Here is a 22590-nt window from a genome sequence, read left to right as displayed (position 1 = left end):
ATCACGATCTGTCTTATAAAAGATTCGGCAGATCGATGGGAGCAATGTATTCGTCGAATTCCTAGCTTCATTCATACCGATCGCATCGTAAAATAATTGCATTTTTTGCCACTGGTGGCGCTGCATTCTATATGGCGCTGCGTCCGAGTGACCAGTGTTGCCAGATCGTACCTTTTAATACAAGTTTACGTTCCTTTTGAGCCTTGAGGTTTGCTCGATATGGCTGGTGGTCGCTAGGCAGATCATGAAATGCCGGCGTTTCATGATCTGCCTAGGAATATCACTCCTTGAGGTTTGCACGATATGGCTGGTGGTCGCTAGGCAGATCATGAAATGCCGGCGTTTCATGATCTGCCTAGGAATATCACCCATAAAGGTTTGCACAATATGGCTGGTGGTCGCGCTAGGCAGATCATGAAATGCCGGCGTTTCATGATCTGCCTAGGAATATCACCCCTTGAGGTTTGCACGATATGGCTGGCCGTCGCTAGGCAGATCATGAAATGCCGGCGTTTCATGATCTGCCTAGGAATATCACCCCTTGAGGTTTGCACGATATGGCTGGCCGTCGCTAGGCAGATCATGAAATGCCGGCGTTTCATGATCTGCCTAGGAATATCACCCATTGAGGTTTGCACGATATGGCTGGTGGTCGCGCTAGGCAGATCATGAAATGCCGGCGTTTCATGATCTGCCTAGGAATATCACCCCCTGAGGTTTGCACGATATGGCTGGTCGTCGCTAGGCAGATCATGAAATGCCGGCGTTTCATGATCTGCCTAGGAATATCACCCATTGAGGTTTGCACGATATGGCTGGTGGTTGCGCTAGGCAGATCATGAAATGCCGGCGTTTCATGATCTGCCTAGGAATATCACCCCCTGAGGTTTGCACGATATGGCTGGTCGTCGCTAGGCAGATCATGAAATGCCGGCGTTTCATGATCTGCCTAGGAATATCACCCCTTGAGGTTTGCACGATATGGCTGGTCGTCGCTAGGCAGATCATGAAATGCCGGCGTTTCATGCACGATATGGCTGGTCGTCGCTAGGCAGATCATGAAATGCCGGCGTTTCATGATCTGCCTAGGAATATCACCCCTTGAGTTTGCACGATTTGGCTGATGGTCGCGCTAGGCAGATCATGAAATGCCGGCGTTTCATGATATGCCTAGGAATATCACACCCTACTTATTTGATATGCCTAAACGTGGCTAGGCAAATCGTTAAACGTTGATGTTTGAACGATATGGCTGGTAGTCGCTAGTCAGATCATGAAATGGCGGCGTTTCATGGTATGCCTAGGAATATCTCGATATGGCCGATTTTACGATCTGCCTCCGACATATACATTACTTTCTAATAATTTCAAGATATACGTCAGATACATAATGAAATACGTTTTACCTTAGGTAGTATTCACCATTGAAAATATATAAAAATACTATCGAATCGCAATGCATTTGTAATATTTTATACCAATATTTTTTATTTTATTTGAAGTGTCTCTTTGATACTGTTAAGTGTTAACTATATTAAAATGATTACAGCAAATTGATATTAGATATAATAATATTATGGTAAGTTAACCCGTTATCAAACCACCCTATTTCCGAAGATGTATTTGAATATCCAAAATTATTTTATGTTGGAAAATCTATCACAATTATTACTATTATTAGACACCAATATAATATAGCACTGCTAATAAAAATCTAGACAATATATTTACCTATTAATTTACACAGCTAAGTAAAACCAAGTATTGACAGTAAACTCAAATGCAAAGTCAAATAACCCATTCAACGCTATAGTTTTTTTTAGCATTAGAAAAAAGGTAAACAATCTTGACGTATCTTTTTATTGAAAAACACTCTGAAAAATAAGTCACGGCAAATATGTAACAATTACGAATCATATAAGATTATTTACATTCTTTTGCTTTCATAAGTAATTAATTACTGATTTTTTTAAAGCGTTTTTCAATTAAAAGACACGTCAAGATCGCGAAGTCTTTTTCTAATGCAAAAAAAAACGAACTATAGTCTCGACATTTTGTCGTTACGCCTATAGGAAAAAATTTGCTACATACCGGGAAAAACTAAGCCCACTTGGCTCTAAAAGCGTAACTTAAGCAGTAAATGAGTTAAAATGAATGCGGGGAAGACAAGCTTATAACATTTTTGGTTGGGTAGACCGTCTTAGAGCCAAAACTCTCGTATTCGAATGCGTCGCTTAGACACAGTCGGAAAGGAAAATCTTCACTCCAGGGGGCCGATTTTTGAATTTCGATCACTCGATTTCGTCACCTGAAAATCGGTGGAAAACGGCGAAATGCTGATTTTTGAAATACGAGTGATAGAAATTGGGAATCTAGTGGTATTGACCACTCGTTTTCAATTCTATAAGTAGAATTTACATGACTAGTAGTGGAGATATTACTGAACGAAATACGCGAAATCGAGCGGTCGAATTTCAAAAATCGGCCCCCAGCTCTAATAACGACCTGTGCCCTGTTTATCAAAAGCTTGTAACTCGTAATAAGTACAAGTGGAAGACCCTTTCTAACAAAAGCTGTCAAAGTGACATCCGCTTTTATTACAAGTTACAAGCTTTTGAGAAACGGGCCCCTGCTGTAAGTGTAGTATGTGTAGTCACCTGCAATATGGTATACAACGAAGGCGGCAAAAATATCTGACACGATTTTATTTGTAGAGCCATAAGATCGTGTCACATATTTTTGCGGCCTTCGAAGAGTAACATATTATTGCAGATTACTGCAAAAACACAAGAGTTAGAATCGACGAAAGGGCTTGTAGACGGTCTTTCCAACATTCACCTTAACCTTTTTGACGCCAACGACGGATATATCCGCACCGTAGGTACAACGTCGAAGACGGAACTATCCGTCTTCGACCACAGAGCAATATAGACCTACGTACATATGCATAAAGTTCAACTTCAGTTTTGACACTTCGGTGACGTGGCGGTTGAGTGACAGCTTTTGTGTTTTGACAAACTAAATCCATAAAAAAACAGCATACTGCAAGTTTGTTAAAATGTACCTAAATTTATCATGAACTATAGTTCGTTTTTTTAGCATTAGAAATAAGGTAAACAATCTTGATGTGTCTTTTAATTGAAAAACACATTTTAAAAATAAGTTACGGCAAATATGTAACAATTATGAATCTAATACGATCTTTTATAGTCTTCTCATAAGTAATAGTTATTGATTTTTAAAAAGTGTTTTTCAATTAAAAGACATGTCAAAATCGCTTACTTTCTTTCAAGTTCTTTCTAATGCTAAAAAAACGAGTATAGTTGTATTAAATAACATTGAAAAGTTAAACTGTAATATTAAAATAATTAAATAATTGTACAAAATAAATAAATTGATTTGCTAGCTAGTGGATCTTAAAGTAATACGGCGGTTTAAAGTGTAGGCAGTTGACTGCAAATGTGACGTTATCTATGAAAAGGGACCTTATTGTCAATGGCGCTTACGCCATTATTAACGATACGTTCCGATATAAATACAACGCCGCGCGACGCTGTGCGGCGTAAGCGCCATCGACAATAAGGTCCCTTTTCATAGATAATGCCCCAAATGATTTTTAGCCGTTGATACAACATACAACTTCTATAGTAGCTACCAGTATAGGTACCTCTAAATTTAGTTTTAGATTAATCTTTTAGCCACACATTAACCTATTAAAATAAAAACACTTAATAAGTTAATACTAATTCAGGTAAGTAACAATTTAATGCTATCCCATGTAAAATAACATATTTGTACATACCACATATGTATATCAAAACAATATAATTAACATATAATTTCAAATTCATTTTATTCAGATTGACAAATCAAATAAAAATTATATGTAAACTAAAAACAGATTACGAGTATTGGCTATATGCACAACAGAGGCGCTCGCTTGGCGGCTAAATGACATTGGTTATGACATTTGTAAAATATCCGTGCGCGTTGTAGGTTCTGCCATCTTTTATCATACTACGTCGGTGGCAAACAATCATACGGCCCGCCTGATGGTAAGCAGTCTCCGTAGCCCATGGACGCCTGAACCTCCAGAGGTGTTACATGCGCGTTGCCGACCCTAACACTCCGCACCCTCGTTGAGCTCTGGCAACCTTACTCACCAGAACGCAAAACTAAGAAGCGTCGCCATCTTGTGGCGTAAATTAGAAACTTAAGCTTGACATTTCTATTTCGCTCCAATAAACATAGGTCTCTATAGTTATGCATGAGGCCAAGCACGTTTTCTTATTTGCCACGCCGAGCGGGATCATCGCATAGCCAACACTTATATAGCAGAATACCCGATTATATACTATACCCGTTATGCAAAATACTCTGTTTTCCTTGTACCACATTGGCAAAATAACCGGTATAAACTTCGAGTAACACCGGGAGTTGGCATTCGCACTATTTCCCCTCTGCCGAAGCACATGCCCAACTGGGCATGCACACACACACTAACACAGTTGTACACAAAAAGAGATCGATGTGTGCATTTGTCTTTGACGTGTGTCATTTTTAGGGTTCCGTACCCAGAGGGTAAAAAACGGGACCCTATTACTAAGACTTCGCTGTCCGTCCGTCCGTCTGTCACCAGGCTGTATCTCATGTACCGCGATAGCTAGACAGTTGACATTTTCACAAATGATGTATCTCTGTTGCCGCTATAACAACAAATACTAAAAATAAAATAAATATTTAAGGGGGGCTCCCATACAACAAACACGATTTTTTTGCTCTATTTTTTGTTGATGGTGCGGAACCCTCCGTGCGCGAGTCCGACTCGCACTTGGCCGGTTTTTTATGTATTTGTGTCGTCATTACAGATTGGATTGTGAGTGAGAAGTGCGACTGTGTGCACGTTCCCCCCGCAAAAATTACAGAATGATTTGTACGGTACGATATCGCTTGGGCTCCTCCCTTCCGACGTGTCGGAAGCCGGTGTTACTCGAAGGATAAAACATCCGAACATTCTAAAATATGTCGAAGTCTAGTCAAAGGTGCCCACTTTATCGCTTACCATAAGGACGAGATTTGCTTGATCTTTATACGAATAACATGTCAAATCGTCCTTATGACAAGCGATAAGTGGGACGCTTTGCCGGCCGCGGACACATATGAAATCAATGTCCCGTGGTACAGTTGGCATCAGATATATCGGAGCGGCCGAGGTGCTTAAATATCTGAACACATACTAATGCATCACAATAGAGGCGTGTTCAGATATTTTTGAGCACCTCGGCCGCTCCGGTATATATCTGATGGCGACTTTACCATATTCGCAAAATACTTGATTAGCCATATACCATTTGTAAATAATGTAAACAGTTATTTCATTTTAATAACGTTATCTGGACACCGTTATTTTAATCATCATATTATGGAATTACAAAATAGAAATAATATTATTACCTAACTTTTAAAATACATTTAGTTTAGGACTAGCATAAGTGCCAGAGTCACGTGATCGCATATAGTCTGTCAAAAAACTTTGTCAGTAGAATGAGGCGCGAAATTAAAATTCTCTATGGGACGATAACCCTTCGCGCCCACATTTTTAAAATTTACCGCTTTTTTCTACTGACGGAAATGGCTTGGCAGGCTATATTTCTTTTGCTTTATAAAATAATAAAAAGTTTGGCGACAAAATATCACTATTACCAAAGATAAAACGTGCCTCCGAAATTAAGAAGAATTTATGCTCGAATAGTTAGCGCCATACCTTTGGCCTATACTCGTGTAGATGGCGACACCGTTTGATGTTTAACAATTTTAACGCATATCAGTGAAAGAACAAGGATCATAGTTAAATGGCGTTCTAAAAGTTTTAATCCTGTGTCAGTAAATTTACTGTGACTACAAAATTTACGCCTCTATACTAAATTGCAGTAAATTATCTTTGCTATTACTTATGCTAGCCCTAAACATATCTCACATTATATTATCCCATACTAACATTAAACTAATATAATAAAATGTCAAATAAATTGCATGCAATTAATTAATACATTCATGTATCCAAAAAAAATGCAATTACCAATAAAAATATATGCAATATTAAACACAATAAAAATACAATAAAATTGACTTATACGAATCCTCGTAATTGTTTTTTGGCGTGAAAAAAATGCAATTGACATTTATTTAGCTTTAAAGTTGATATTAATAATCTAGTACTGGGGCCAATTTCTCGATGTTAGACTAATATTATTAGTCCACGAACTGTCAAATCGTATGGGTTGCCATGACAACACACTAATAATATAGACTAATACGTTCGAGAAAGGGGCCCCTGGACAGGTCACTGTTTTATATAGAAGCAAATATTCATATGATACAGAAGTATATCCTCCTAAGGCACGAGGTCCTACCTGTACTTCTAACTTGTAACAAAGCAAAATCAACTCTATTTCCTACATTTTAGGTTCAAATTTCAGTGGCAAACTTTGGATGTTTCGTTTGTATCGGGCCTTAGGAGGATATGTAAAAATTAGATTTTACTAATACCATACATATTTGTCGCTTATCGACGCGAATAAATAATTTATCACATCGAAGATCTAAATAAATACTTGGATATGATTTGAGTACAATGTATTCTGGTCACATATCAACAAAAAAAATTAAAATACGTCGCAGCTTGCCGCTATTTGAATCCAGAATTGGAACTATACCTTAATTCGGTATAACCGTACTCCTATATAGTATGCTAAGTACGCTTACAGCTTAGATTGCGTGGGTACGACGTCCCGCCACCACGTCGCCCGCTCCATGCCGCCCGGTGTGTGGAACAACTCCTTTTGGAGGTTTTGGTAAAGCTGTAACAAAATTATTGTTATAAATATCAAGAAAAATAAGTGTGGATTAGAAATAAATGGATATTTTTTTAGGGGAATTTGTATTATTTGACCTGACCTAAAAGGATTATATTTGGCACAACCGTCTTTGTAACTTGTTGTGCGAGGACGCCGAAACTATTTTAGTATAAGGGCGCCCGCGGCGCTCGGCATTGGAGCGCGCGCAGCGCACCTTGTAGGTCCGACTTCGCCCGACATTTATTGTATGCGGACGCGCACTGGGCGAGTGTACGTCGGGCTTCGCTCGACTCTTTTTAGCAAGGGTGCACTGGACGCCCACCATTGGAGCGCGCGCAACGCGCTCCATTTGTGCAGCAGCCAGTGAGGCTCTTAAAAACATGGTGTCGGGTGCGTGGTACCGTACCTTGCCGTCGCTCTTGGCCAGCACGGAGTTGAGCACCAAGTCCGTGGGAGCGAGCGCGTCGACCACGCCCACCACGTCGGGCTGCAGCGCGCCGCACAGCTCGGACACGCCGCTCCGGACTAGAGACGCCAGCGAGGGACCGGACGCGAACCCGCCTTGGTACAGTTCTACTAAATGAGCCCTAATGGTGTCTGGTGTGTTACCTTGCCGTCGCTCTTGGCCAGCACGGAGTTGAGCACGAAGTCCGTGGGAGCGAGCGCGTCGACCACGCCCACCACGTCGGGTTGCAGCGCGCCGCACAGCTCGGACACGCCGCTCCGGACTAGAGACGCCAGCGAGGGACCGGACGCGAACCCGCCTTGGTACAGTTCTACTAAATGCCTGGGGAAATAAAAAAAAACAGGATGGTAAAATTATAGACACATATCATATCATCCGTATGTCGACATACGGAAAATGGCAGGGGAAAATTGGATGTTACTAGGAAGGGACAGGAAACGCTGGAAGGATATGGAGGAGGCCTTCACCCATAAGGGATCCACATAAAATAAAACATACATATATAAACATTGAAATGTAAAAAAAAAATGTAGAAATAAAAGGCTATATTATATTATATTATTATTATTATCATATCATCAGACAACAATCGTCTGCTTATTGACCGCGTGAATCGAAGGACTCCGTTTCAGCTTAGGCAAAAATGCAGCCAATGCAGGTCGCATTTTTCACCCGATTCTCAAAAAAAAAATTGTGAACAGATTCAATAATTAAATTTTGGATTTTTTCAAACTGGCAGAGCCATGTGGGTTCCTTGAGGACTACAGCTCATAGATCCACTGGTTTTAGTTACTTTGGTAACATTATTATCCAAGTTAAAGATTTTTTCAATAAACTACAAGTCTGGAAATTTTTACAAGATTCAAAGAAGGTTAGAAGAAAATTTGGTGTCCCAATGTAAAAAGTTTTCGTCCTCAATAAAAACATGAGAAGTTCCGAAATGGCCATGCCTATGTAAAATTTTGGAATTTGAGAGACATTCCGATGGCACATACATACTTACGTATATACAAATTTGTGCTTTTTTTTTACCAAGTACTGCTTTGGCGGTCAAAGAGTTAAAACCAAAAAATAAGTTATAATACTCACCTATCCAGTGACCATAGACCGTACAACAAAAACAGCCTCTCCAAAATCGGCTGTAGCTCCTTCTCTTTCTTCCCAATAGCCTCCCAACAGAACAGAAGAGCCAAATACTCGGCATATACTTCCGTCAAGGTCTGCCACTTGTACACTTGGCATTTGGCTTTGGCTTGGAACTTTGTGAGACCGCTCGCGAGGAGAGATTCGTACTTTTCGTGGGTTTCTTTTAGGAGCCAGCAGATCAGCCATTGGTAGGTTGATAGTATGACTGTAACATAAGAAAAAAAAATTACAATAATTTAATGCGTTTTTAGGGTTCCGTAGCCAAATGGCAAAAAACGGAACCCTTATAGATTCGTCATGTCTGTCTGTCTGTCCGTCTGTCTGTCCGTCCGTATGTCACAGCCACTTTTCTCCGAAACTATAAGAACTATACTGTTGAAACTTGGTAAGTAGATGTATTCTGTGAACCGCATTAAGATTTTCACACAGAAATAGAAAAAAAACAATAATTTTTTGGGGTTCCCCATACTTCGAACTGAAACTCAAACATTTTTTTTTTCATCAAACCCATACGTGTGGGGTATCTATGGATAGGTCTTCAAAAATGATATTGAGGTTTCTAATATCATTTTTTTCTAAATTGAATAGTTTGCGCGAGAGACACTTCCAAAGTGGTAAAATGTGTGTCCCCCCCCCCCTGTAACTTCTAAAATAAGAGAATGATAAAACTAAAAAAAATATATGATGTACATTACCATGTAAACTTCTACCGAAAATTGGTTTGAACGAGATCTAGTAAGTAGTTTTTTTTTTATACGTCATAAATCGCCTAAATACGGAACCCTTCATGGGCGAGTCCGACTCGCACTTGGCCGCTTTTTTTTATAATAACAGCATAGGTACCTTCAAATCCATAGAGAAATATGTAAGGAAAGAGTGGTAACTCCATACATCAGTTTTCTTACCAAAACGCGAGTTATTTCGTAGTCGACATCTAGCGTCAAGTAGCGGACATTATCAGTACTGCTATTTGACAATAGATGTCGCGGCAAAGAAAAACTTTAATGCTCAACAATTTTCAGCTAATTTTATAACCGGATACACCGGAAGTCTATTTTAAACTTCTTCTACTTATAATATTAGTTGTAAAATGTTTTAGTACCAACTTTTGTCGTCAGTAGCGACACTTGTGATATCTGGTGTCAAGTAGCGGCACTGATAGTTCCACTACTTGACGTTAGATGTCGACTACGAAATAACTCGCGTTTTTGTAAGAAAACTGTTGTATGGAGTTACCACTCTTTCTTTAAGTACTTATATTTCTCTATGTTCAGATCCACAGCGCTGGCTTCGTCATAATACAGAAAGCTCATCCGGAGCAGACAGTTGCCGGCCTGCTGGGATAGTACGCTGGTGTCCTACGTTACTACCAACTTCTATAGGTACTTACCGTTAGAGAAGACTTGTACTTTCATAATGTACCTTTCTAGGTACTTATCTACACGATTTGTATAATTAAGTATATAAAAAGGCTCAGTTTAGGAGAGAAGCTAGATTATAGGTCGGTTGCACCATACTGTTTGTCTTCGTTAAAGAGTTCGCTAAATTGTATTGTATGGAGAGTTTCATAGTAACGCTGACGTTGATCAGTCTGTCAAGTGCGGATGGTGCAACTGGCACTAATAGGAGGTAAAGGAGTGGAAAACAAATTGAGTGAGTGAGTAGTAAGTCTGAGTGAGAGTTGAATGAGTGATAAAGTGATCCTTTAAACACTGACATTACGTGATAGTCGCCGTTCGATCCCGATTTTGTTCCGATACAGTATTTCTGTCATAAATGTGTAAAGTAACTTACATTATCTGTCGTAAATGTGTAAAGTAACTTACTTTATCTGTCATAAATGTGTAAAGTAACTTACATTCTTTATCCTTCAGTTGCGAAGTGTGTGTACAAGTGAAGCGGCGCTCCATAATCTCCTGACTATGGTTGAGGAATGTGACGGTTCCTAGCGGGGAGTCGACCGACTGCGTTTTACTGCACTCGTACTGCCGGAGCAGCCAGTTGCCCGCCTGCTGGGATAGCACGCTGTTGTCCTACGTTACTACTAACTTCTATAGGTACTTACCGTTAGAGAAGACTTGTACTTTCATAATGTACCTCTCTAAGTACTTATATACAAGAGTTGTACGATTAAGTATATAAAAGGGCTCAGTTTAGGAGACAAGCTAGATTAATAGGAGGTGAAGAAGTGCAAAACAAATTGAGTGAGTGAGTAGTAAGTGTGAGTGAGTGTTGAATGGGTTGAGTTGAATGAGTGATAAAGTGATACTTTAAACACTGACTTGACGTGATACAGTCGCTGTTCGATCCCGATTTTGTTCCGATACAGTACTTCTGTCATAAATGTGTAAAGTAACTTACTTTATCTGTCATGAATGTGTAAAGTAACTTACATTATCTTTCATAAATGTGTAAAGTAACTTACATTCTTTATCCTTCAGTTGCGAAGTGTGTGTACAAGTGAAGCGGCGCTCCATAATCTCCTGACTATGGTTCAGGAATGTGACGGTTCCTAGCGGGGAGTCGACGGACTGCGTTTTACTGCACTCGTACTGCCGAAGCAGCCAGTTGCCCGCCTGCTGGGATAGCACGCTGTTGTCCTACGTTACTACCAACTTCTATAGGTACTTACCGTTAGAGAAGACTTGTACTTTCATAATGTACCTTTCTAGGTACTTATCTACACGATTTGTATAATTAAGTATATAAAAAGGCTCAGTTTGGGAGAGAAGCTAGATTAATAGGAGGTAAAGCAGTGAAACAGATGGCAAAACAAATTGAGTGAATGAGTGTTGATTGGGTTGAATTGAATGAGTTGACGCGATACAGTCGCCGTTCGATCCCGATTTTGTTCCGATACAGTTCTTCTGTCATAAATGTGTAAAGTTCTTGTTCCGATACAGTACTTCTAGTCATAAATATGTAAAGTAACTTACATTATCTTTCATAAATGTGTAAAGTAACTTACATTCTTTATCCTTCAGTTGCGAAGTGTGTGTACAAGTGAAGCGGAGCTCCATAATCTCCTGACTATGGTTGAGGAATGTGACGGTTCCTAGCGGGGAGTCGACCGACTGCGTTTTACTGCACTCGTACTGCCGGAGCAGCCAGTTGCCCGCCTGCTGGGATAGCACGCTGTTGTCCTACGTTACTACTAACTTCTATAGGTACTTACCGTTAGAGAAGACTTGTACTTTCATAATGTACCTCTCTAGGTACTTAATACTTAAATACAAGAGTTGTACGATTAAGTATATAAAAGGGCTCAGTTTAGGAGACAAGCTAGATTAATAGGAGGAGAAGTGCAAAACAAATTGAACGAGTGAGTAGTAAGTGTGAGTGTGTGTTGAATGGGTTGAGTTGAATGAGTGATAAAGTGATACTTTAAACACTGACTTGACGTGATACAGTCGCTGTTCGATCCCGATTTTGTTCCGATACAGTTCTTCTGTCATAAATGTGTAAAGTTTTTGTTCCGATACAGTACTTTTGTCATAAATGTGTAAAGTAACTTACTTTATCTGTCATAAATGTGTAAAGTAACTTATTTTATCTGTCATAAATGTGTAAAGTAACTTACATTCTTTATCCTTCAGTTGCGAAGTGTGTGTACAAGTGAAGCGGCGCTCCATAATCTCCTGACTATGGTTCAGGAATGTGACGGTTCCTAGCGGGGAGTCGACGGACTGCGTTTTACTGCACTCGTACTGCCGGAGCAGCCAGTTGCCCGCCTGCTGGGATAGCACGCTGTTGTCCTACGTTACTACCAACTTCTATAGGTACTTACCGTTAGAGAAGACTTGTACTTTCATAATGTGCCTCTCTAGGTACTAGGTAGGTCTATTAGTGATTTTGAATAAAAACTTACCTGTTAGCTAATGAACTTGCACGATATACGTAAAACAAAAAAAAAATGTCCAAAGAATTCTCCGAAGTGCAAATAATTTATATCTCTAGGTACTTGTGTACATGATTTGTATAATTAAGTATATAAAAAGGCTCAGTTTAGGAGATAAGCTAGATCAATTATCAATCTGGTAAAGCAGTGAAACAGATGGCAAAACAAATAGAGTGAGTGAGTAGTAAGTGTGAGTGAGTGTTGAATGAGTGATAAAAGTGATCCTTTAAACACTGACTTGACGTGATACAGTCGCCGTTCGATCCCGATTTTGTTCCGATACAGTACTTCTGTCATAAATGTGTAAAGTAACTTACTTTATCTGTCATAAATGTGTAAAGTAACTTACATTCTCTGTCATAAATGTGTATAGTAACTTACATTCTTTATCCTTCAGTTGCGAAGTGTGTGTACAAGTGAAGCGGCGCTCCATAATCTCCTGACTATGGTTGAGGAATGTGACGGTTCCTAGCGGGGAGTCGACGGACTGCGTTTTACTGCACTCGTACTGCCGGAGCAGCCAGTTGCCCGCCTGCTGGGATAGCACGCTGTTGTCTCCCTCGTAAGTTACTGTTGCTTCGTGGTTGCTGCGGATTTCACCTAGGTTCGCTCGCTGAAAATAAAACAAGCATAAAAATATCTATGTATTTGTATATTATATATATCGTTGTCTAAGTTGTTGTGGGCAACACAAGCCTTCTTGAGCTTACCGTGGGACTTAGTCAATCTGTGTAAGAATGTCCTATAATATTTATTTATTATAATGCACAACTTTGGGAACAAATCAAATTATTTTATAATTTTTTTGATTCATGCTTTTTAAGTAGTCGCACTACTTAATTGGGATTCGAAGCTAGGCCTAGGTGACTAGGTTCGGAATCTAGGGTCGGAATAAAATATGTCTCACGAAAGTTTCATCTCGATTATTTGTATTTATAAATGAAATTTAAAAATATATATATCATTCTAAATGGAAGATTCGATCGAACTCACGACCCTTCGAAACACTGGCCCGGTCGCTCTAACCAACTCAGCCGAAAGCCAGCGCGCGCAGCATGGTTCCATTTTTATCGCCTGTCTGTTCTGTATGCTAGTTTTGTGATCTACCTACCGAGTTAGTAATAAATCAGACGTCAATGCAAACGGTCGTTTTACTTGCTATCGCCCCGGTTCCATATATATCATCTGGCTAACGAGGATAATTCGCGCGTTTAAATCATGTCGCAGTCGTATTTAGGAAATTTGCCTATCTTCGATCATAAGACTACCGAGTGGGCGATATTCAAGAGCCGGTTAACGAAGTTTTTTCTAGTGAACAGTATATCGGAAGCAGATAAAAAAAGTGCTATAACGATTACACATTTGTCGGATGAAAGTTATCGGTTAGTGCGCAATTTAGCTTATCCGAAGGAAATAGATTCCTTAACGTATGACGCGCTGGTTTTATTACTCGACGAACATTTCAAACAAAAGCAGTGTACTTTTGCGGATAAGGCGAAATTTTTCGGAGCGATGAAGAGTGCAGGCGAAACGCTGAGCGAATGGGCGGCAAGACTAAGAGGTCTGGCAAGTTATTGCGATTTTGGTACTGCCCTGGAGACGAACCTCAGGGATCGTTTCGTGCTCGGTCTGGGCTCAGGTTCCGTGCGCGATAAACTATTCGAGCAAAAGCCATCATCATTAACCTTTGCCAAGGCTTTAGAGTTGGCAGAACAGACGGAGAGTGCCCGAGAAGCGAAATTAACTACAATTAAGGAGGAGCCAGTTTTTCGAGCGCAAACGGAGGGTGGATATCGCGGTGGCGCGAGAGGCGCGCGCGGTCGCGCGAGCGGCAGCGGTCAGCGGGATCCACGTTCGACGCCCGAGCAGTGTGCGGTTTGCGGAATGAAAAATCATACGGAGATCAATTGTCGTTATAAATCGTACAAGTGTCAAAAGTGCGGCAAAAAGGGTCACTTAAAGAAAGTTTGTGGTGAAAGTGCGCGAGTGCATAACGTTTCCGTTGGCGAATCGTCGTCGTTGAATCGCAGCGAGGTAGATGACTGTGAGGAATGTCAAATGTTTAACTTAAGGTATGTAATTACTAAGCCGATAGAATTAAATGTATTAATTGGAAATAAACAATTACAAATGGAACTTGATTGCGGGTCTGCTACCTGTGTTATGTCAGAAGAGTTATATAATCACATGTTTTCCGAGTATAAATTGTTAGATAGTGATATTAGGATGTGTTTGTATGACGGACATAAAATTCAACCTCTGGGATTTTTTTTATGTCACTTGACCTATAATGGGCAGAAAAAGGAATTAAGGGTTTTTGTAGTCAAAAACGGAGGCCCGCCCCTATTAGGAAGGGATTTTATGTCCGCATTTAACTTGACATTAACGCAAAATGTAAACAATAAAAACTTATCAGCTGACGGCGATGTGGCTACATTATTGGAACAATATCCTGAGTTGTGGCAAGACGAGTTAGGAACGTTTAATAAATTAAAAGTACATTTACAATTAAAGCCTAACAGTGTTCCGAAATTTTTTAAGCCTCGCGCAGTTCCATTTGCATTAAAAGGGCAAGTTGAACGTGAGTTGGACAGATTGGTCAGTTTAGGTATTTTGGTACCGGTTAGCTATTCACAATATGCCACCCCTATCGTACCGGTATTGAAAGAAAACGGAAAAGTTAGGATTGCTGGCGATTTCTCGGTGACTCTTAACAAAGACCTGATTATCGATAAGTATCCCCTACCGAAAATAGAGGAAGTATTTGCAAAACTAGGAGGAGGGGAGCATTATAGCAAAATAGATCTAAAAAACGCGTATAATCAATTTGTACTAAGTGACGAGTCACAAGAGCTCACGACCATCAATACACAGAAAGGTTTGTATAAATATACTCGTCTTGTGTATGGATTGGCCAATGCGCCTGCTATATTTCAAAAGTCTATGGAGATGTTACTTTCAGGTATCGATGGAGTAAGTTGTTGGCTCGACGACATCTGTATTACCGGGCCCAATAAAATAACACATCTGGATCGGTTACAAAAAGTATTGCATAGGTTAAATGAAGCAGGGCTTAGATTGCAAAAGGAAAAGTGCGAGTTTTTCCAAAATTCTGTAACTTATCTCGGCTACTCAATTAGTAAAAGTGGTTTGCAAAGTAGTTTCGCTAAAGTCAAGGCCATATTGGACTCGCCTGATCCTACCAATGTTGCAGAGGTTAGGCGTTTGGTAGGGATGATTAATTATTATAGGAATTTCATCCCTAATGCGTCTAGTTTGTTGCGGCCCTTATACGATCTGCTCGGAGCGAAGGCTCAGTGGGAGTGGGGCGTGCGTCAGCGAGAGGCTGCGCAACGCGTAAAACGTGAGTTGGCTTCGGAAAGAGTCCTGGCCCATTTTGACCCCACAGCACAACTCGTTTTGGGGGTAGATGCGGGACCCTCAGGCTTGGGAGCGGTACTTAGTCAACGTGACGTCACCGGAGTCGAGCGGCCGCTCGCTTTCGCGTCAAGGTCACTTTCGGCTAGTGAAAAAAATTATAGTCAACTTCACAAAGAAGCGACGGCTATAATATTTGGAGTAAAAAAATTTCATCAGTATTTGTACGGTCGAAGCGATCCATTTATTTTGAAAACTGACCACAAGCCGTTGATATCTATATTTAATAATAAAACGGGAATTTCAATGACGACAGCGCTGCGGTTGCAAAGGTACGCAATAATTTTATCCGCTTACAATTACAATGTGCAGTACACGTCGGGCGATAACAATGTAGTGGCCGATTATTTTTCCCGCGCACCATTAGCGGATACTTGTTGCAAAAGTGACCATGAGCATGATACCTATTCTTCATTAAAGTTTTTGAATTCATGTTCACCGGCTGTTTTACATAAAGACATTCAGCAAGCGACCGAAACTGATAATGTATTACAAACCGTTATTAAGTACATGCAACGGGGGTGGCCTAGGAAAATCATATGTACATCGATACTTCCTTATTTTCGTAATAAGGCAGATTTACAGTATGAAAATGGGTGCTTATTGCGGGGCCACAAGGTCGTAGTTCCCGCAGCACTCAGGGTACGCGTATTAGATGAATTGCACAGTTCCCATCTGGGAATTGTAAAGATGAAAAGTAATGCACGAAGTAGGATGTGGTGGCCAGGTATAGATAACGATATTGAGCAGAGGGCCGGCTCGTGCGCGACGTGCGCCGTTATGCGCGCCGCGCCGGCGCGAGCGCCGCCAGCGTCGTGGCCGCGCCCGGGCGCACCCTTCCAACGCGTTCACATCGACTATATGGTAATCGGTTCTCGAACGTATTTGATACTGGTAGATGCGTACAGTAAATGGATAGAGTGTTGTCATATGGAAAATGGAACGGCAACTAAGGCGTTAATTGGCAAGTTAAAGCAAATATTTTCATGTTTTGGCATCCCTAACTTGCTTGTATCTGACAATGACGTAAAAATTGCTTCCGCGGAATTTAGAGAATTTTGTTCCAGTAATGGTATTAAACACATGACGTCACCTATCTATCACCCGTGTAGTAACGGCCAGGCGGAAATAAGTGTAAAAATTTGTAAAAATATCCTAAAATCGATATTAAAAGAAAATTTGCCAATACAAACTGTACATGACTCTTTACGAGAATATTTGTTTACATACCGAAATACTGTACATACTTCTACTGGGGCGACACCTGCAAAATTAATGTTTGGTCGCGAATTAAGGACACGATTAGACTTATTACTGCCAAAAGATAGTGACCCAACATTTTTGTTGCAGGAAGCCTCTAATATTAGTCGGGAATTTTGCACCGGCGATTTAGTATGGGTTAGATGGTATATTGATAGAAAAGAAAGTTGGGTAAAAGGAAAAGTGCTAAATTCAATAGGCCGCAGAATGTATAACGTATTTGTAGCTGATTATAATACCGAATGTATTCGTCATGTTGACCAAATGTTTAAGCGTCAGGAAACAGAACCCGATTTAATAAGTGAAACCGTTATGTCACGGTCACAATCAATTTCACCCCCACCTGCTCCACCTTCGGCTACCATTGAACCTGAACCGAGCAGAGAGCTTCCAGAAATTGAGTTAAGTGAGAATAATGAACCCGCAGAGGGCAGGGAGGAGTGGAATGACTGTGAGGACGCTGACACAGAGGGTGAACGAGAAATGCCTCATGTGCCGCCAGCGGAGGCTCCACCTCTGCCGCAGGCAGCCGCCGGTTCTGATAACACGGCTGATCATAATGAGGATTTGCCGTCCGCCCAACAACGCTTGCGTCCCAGGGTCAACGTAGATTTTAAGAAGTATTTTTAAGTTTAAGCACCTGTTAATTAGTGTGTTTGTTTGTTTAACAGGTTCCCAAATTAATGTTGGAGGGATGTTCTGTATGCTAGTTTTGTGATCTACCTACCGAGTTAGTAATAAATCAGACGTCAATGCAAACGGTCGTTTTACTTGCTATCGCCCCGGTTCCATATATATCACTGTGTATTTTCGCACTTACATACTTGTTAGAACGTGACAGGCATGGTGACAAGCGATTAAAATGCGACCGTGCTACCGCCGCAGGCCCTGAGAATTTTTACATTTCTCCCTTTTATTCGTTTTTTTTTTCTTTAATTCGTGAAGTTTTGAATTTTTCCTTGAATATTTTTTTTTATTCAAGGAAAAATTCAAAAGCCGCCGCAGGCCCTAAGAATTTTTACATTTCTCCCTTTTATTCGTTTTTTTTTTCTTTAATTCGTGAAGTTTTGAATTTTTCCTTGAATATTTTTTTTTTACCTTCATAAATCCATGGCCACCGCATGCCTCGCGGCACTGTTGAGCCGCTCTCAGCACAGTCCAAGTTGTCATAGGTTTACTACTGGACACCATGGCGTGAATTTCTGACACCGATTCGCTCTGGAAGGGGAATAAAGAAAAATAAAATAAATATAAAGAAACTTGGTTAAGTGGGAAACCCCTATAGCTGAGATGATTGTGCTGTCTCGACACTTTAGCACTGAATTATTTCTGTTAGTGGGACAAAACAAACCTCTATACCTGGGGCCCGTTTCTCAAAAGCTTGTAACCTGTAATACAAGCGGATGTCACTTTTTCACAGCTGTTGTTAGAAAGGGACTTCCACTTGTATTACAAGTTACAAGCTTTTGAGAAACGGGCCCCTAGGATTAGTTTCGATTTTGTGGTCATAATTACCTCTATAATTGAGACAGAGGGTGTATTTTACCTCTTTGACAGAGATTATATTATAAATTATAATGTCAATTGTCAATATATGACCTCTGTAGATCAATTTTCGTTATTTTACTCATTCTTAGTCTACCCACGAATTCCGCATTAACCAAATTGTGTCTTAAAGTCTTCATGTCTCATATAACATTTAAAAATACCTTATTTACAACCTCTATAACTGAAATAACCTCTATTCTCACCTCTATTAATGGAACCCTCTGTAAATGAGACAGAAATTTATTTATACCTGGCTAACTAAGACACTGGGTAAGTGGAATACCTCTTTAAATAAGACAAATTTGCTCGTCATATATTTGTGTCATTTCCAAGCAAAAAGTCCCACTTCGTCGATTACCATAAGAACACTTTCACAGGTCATTCGTATAAAGATATAAGCAAATCTCGTCCTTATGGTAAGCGACAAAGGTATGGTATGAGACATCTTGTAAACCCTAAACCTCGACATTTGTCGGGACAGACTGGAACGGAAATGACATAAAATACATTTCTGCGTTTTCTACATGGTAGTATTGATTGTATGGTATTATCGTCAAGTCAATATCAGGTAAACCATTTTCACCCCACTAGTCCAACCCGAAAAGTTCACCTAACATTAAGCTCTGTTTTTAACATTTTTGCGACAGCAAAGTACATATAATCTCTATAAAAACATTTTTTTGACAAATTTACTCACCAAATTATCAACTTTCTGTCCAGAATTCGAGGCCTCGACGATTTTCAGATATACCCTGGTGAAACTCTCGATGTACACCTTGAAGACTACGGCCGCCGCCACGTAACCGAACAGCCGCCATTGCTGTAGACAGAGAGATATAGATTATATTATATTGTTTATACAGTCTGGCTCACAGAACAAGTTAGAATGGCGATGCGAGCAGGGTACGTGTCGCCGCCGGTTTTGATCAAACGCTCGCATGCTACTCGCCCGCGCTGACCGAAAACGAAGTAAACATGCCTTTTTGCGCCACAATAACCTTCAGATTAAAAAGCCAGGCATCAAATCTGTCTAAAGGAGGCGTATCCATTCACCAGACACACAAGTTTTTACTACCGTTGCGCGAATGTTAGTAAATGTGGAGAGGAATGAGTGGCGACACCGGTTCCGATACTAACTGCGCGCGATAGCCATTCTAACCTCTTTAATAATGTTCTGTGGTCTGGCTAATTATCTACTAGCTACCTCTAAGCCCAAATTCGTTGTGGTATTCAAAGTCTACTATTGTGTTCATTTTATATGACACTTTTTTCTAAAGCTGATAATCGACTGTAATACTTTTTTTAAGATATACTCTGAATATCACTGTTAATATTTATTTAATTTACTAAAATATTATGTTTTATTTTGTTATTATAAAGTAAAAACAAAGAATAATATGATATACAAATATATGTAAATAAAATAGAGGGACAAAAAGCGCTGATCATGATCGTAGCAAGTGGAAATGCGTGGTTTCTGTCTACCCCTCCGGGAAATAGGCGTAATTATATGTGTGTATATAGAAGTTGTTATATACTAGTCTATGTATGTAGCTAAAATTATGTGAACTGTGAACAATAATAGTCTGTAGACGATTTTATCTGTTGATATCACACTACAAAAGAAATTACACAAAAGGTTCGAGATAAGATTACATTACGGTGCCGTGACCAGGATATTATGATACAGTTAAAAATCAACTTCTTTTCAGTAGAAAAATTCGTGAAACTCAAATTTTGCATGGGATATCGAACCTTCGCATCTCCATTTGTCAAATTAGCCTTTTTACTGACAAAATTGGTTTGTCAGACTATGTTTGATCTTTTTTTATATAAAAGTACACTAACATGCAACTCGTACTCTAGCAGCGGTATCTCGCGCGCCGCGGTGCCGAACTGAGCGCGGGTCGCCGCGTACCGCACCGCTATCGACACGCAGGACGATATGGAGTTGCAGCTCTCTTGCATTATACCTATGCGACCTGAAACAACGACAAATAAAGTAAGTATTATTCTCTGCAGCAAAATTTTAAACGTAAATATCAAAAAAATTACACAAAAAAATAAGTGTTACGTGAACAAAGTTTTGTACGGAACACTAAAAATTTGGTAGGTAACAGGCGGGGTTATTGCCAAAAAGCGATCTCTTTCAGACAATTTTCGGGTAAAGAGAAATATTGCACTTGGAATATATATTTTAATGGTGATCAATCAATCAAATCAAAGATTTTTATTTGCGAAAATACTGTAAGAAATGGTGTTAAGGTTTATTGTTGAGTTCCATTTTATTTTGCTTGAAAGCGAGCATGCAATATAAAGCTTTCAAATATTTAATATGAACCTTATTCTATAAGTAAATTAGAACGAGTTTCGTTTGTTTTAAAAAGCAATGAAACAAAAGAAATTCTACTTTATTTGGTTCATGAAAGGTTCAAATTAGATTGCACGAATATGTACATTTAGTCTTAGGAGGTTAGAAAAATACTATTATTAAGGTAGGAATTAATTAATAAGGAAATTTAAAAAAAGTTACCCATAGACATATTCTAATCCAACGCAGTATATTGATTTTATGACTCACTATCGTAATATTCGTACTATGGCGTACCATAGTCACTACTATCACCACAATGGTTATTTTCCAAGATATCAGTATCAGTATGGTGTAGTACATTTTATCTTTAATCGAACAAAGCAATCAGCTGATTGCACGTACGATAAGAAAATGGCGGACAATTCCGCTAATAAACAAAAGGTTGTCTGAAGATCGAAGGAAGTCATTTGATTAGATATTTATCTTCTCTTTATTTATTTTTCCTTTTATGTTAGGTTATTTATAATATTATTATAAAAGTAAAATATAAAAACAATTACAAAACAATAAAAAATACATATAAACACATTATAAAAAACCTAACCTAGGGTGCCCCCAGCAGCGGGGCAAAGCCCAAGCTACCGGTGGTCAGGGCTTTCTATTTATCTTTATTATTGAGACATAAAAAGATAAACTAAACAATAAAACTAAACTACATATATTATAAAACTTAAAATAATCTTACAAATAAAAAAATAAGTTATTTATCTTAATAATCAAAGTCCACTTTACACGTCCAAAACATATTAATTAATATTGTATTTCTGACATTAAGCGCTTCTTCGGTGACGTCAGCCGTTCGGTTCATACAGGAACCATGAACCTTAAGGCAATTAGAATAGGGTTAGAATTGAAAGAATTACCTGCAGACAAATTCTCAAGGGCAGCCCCAAGTATTCTGGAAGGTTCGGAGAAGGAGCTCTCATACACCCCTTCTTCTGTGACGTCAGCAGTTCGGTTGAGGAGGTTCTCGCGCGGTATCCGGTACTGGTTGAACATCATGAACCTTGGGGCAAAAGGAATAGGGGTGAGTATTGATATGTCCAATATTATTAGACCGGGAGTCAACTTCTAGTCTGAGATAATTTTCATTGGAAACTCCAGAGTAAGATTCAGTAAACTGACAGTAGGTGGAAGACATTTTTAATGTCGTTGATTCCAATCTTCTCCCCCATATCGCCTACAATGAGACCTGGATACGTCTCCAACGTTTCCAGGTCTCTGATGGACCATGAAACCACGTAGAACGTGACAGTATAGTAAGCAGGAAAGGATCATACCCGTTATCAATCCCATTCACTCCAATCTTCTCGCCCATATCGCCCACAATGAGACCTGGATACGTCTCCAACGTTTCCGGGTCTCTGATGGACCATAAAACATGTAGATAGTGACAGTATAGTAAGCAGGAAAGGATCATACCCATTATCAATCCCATTTACTCCAATCTTTTCGCCCATATCGCCCACAATGAGACCTGGATAAATCTCCAACGTTTCCGGGTCTCTGATGGACCATAAAACCATGTAGACAGTGACAGTATAGTAAGCAGGAGAGGATCATACCCATTATCAATCTCATTTACTCCAATCTTCTCCCCCAT

The 22590-nt window shown here is 39.7% G+C and overlaps 2 protein-coding genes across 2 annotated transcripts in view; one reads left to right on the top strand and one right to left on the bottom strand.

The window, feature by feature from the left end:
* Window positions 1-6742: 6742 nt before the first annotated feature.
* The window catches only part of LOC134648712 (peroxisomal acyl-coenzyme A oxidase 3), a 33036-nt gene continuing 17188 nt past the window's right edge, over window positions 6743-22590 (bottom strand). Inside the window, exons 7-14 of the mRNA XM_063503221.1 lie at window positions 21851-21993; window positions 20462-20595; window positions 19311-19433; window positions 18164-18283; window positions 12749-12980; window positions 8413-8674; window positions 7467-7644; window positions 6743-6860 (exon numbers count right to left, since the gene is read on the bottom strand). Coding sequence (XP_063359291.1) covers window positions 6762-6860; window positions 7467-7644; window positions 8413-8674; window positions 12749-12980; window positions 18164-18283; window positions 19311-19433; window positions 20462-20595; window positions 21851-21993 — 1291 coding nt within the window. The 3' untranslated portion in view covers window positions 6743-6761. The remainder of the gene's footprint in view (window positions 6861-7466; window positions 7645-8412; window positions 8675-12748; window positions 12981-18163; window positions 18284-19310; window positions 19434-20461; window positions 20596-21850; window positions 21994-22590) is intronic.
* Window positions 13586-17695, top strand: LOC134649071 (uncharacterized). The gene is made up of 3 exons (XM_063503786.1): window positions 13586-14597; window positions 16533-16669; window positions 17339-17695. Exons 1-3 carry the CDS (start codon window positions 13586-13588, stop codon window positions 17693-17695), a joined length of 1506 nt encoding a protein of 501 aa, XP_063359856.1.

This window comes from Cydia amplana, chromosome 6, assembly GCF_948474715.1.
Source record: "Cydia amplana chromosome 6, ilCydAmpl1.1, whole genome shotgun sequence".
NCBI classification, from domain to species: domain Eukaryota; kingdom Metazoa; phylum Arthropoda; class Insecta; order Lepidoptera; family Tortricidae; genus Cydia; species Cydia amplana.
This window is presented reverse-complemented; position numbering and strand designations above follow the sequence as displayed.

Bases quoted from the DNA above. Each gene is read 5' to 3' on its own strand.
- LOC134649071 (XM_063503786.1), top strand. From the start codon at position 13,586: ATGTCGCAGTCGTATTTAGGAAATTTGCCTATCTTCGATCATAAGACT. The intron at 14,598-16,532 runs GTTTGTATGACG...TGTGGTGGCCAG, and splicing joins AGATAGTGATATTAGGATGT to GTATAGATAACGATATTGAG. The intron at 16,670-17,338 runs GTAATCGGTTCT...CAAATGTTTAAG, and splicing joins GCGTTCACATCGACTATATG to CGTCAGGAAACAGAACCCGA.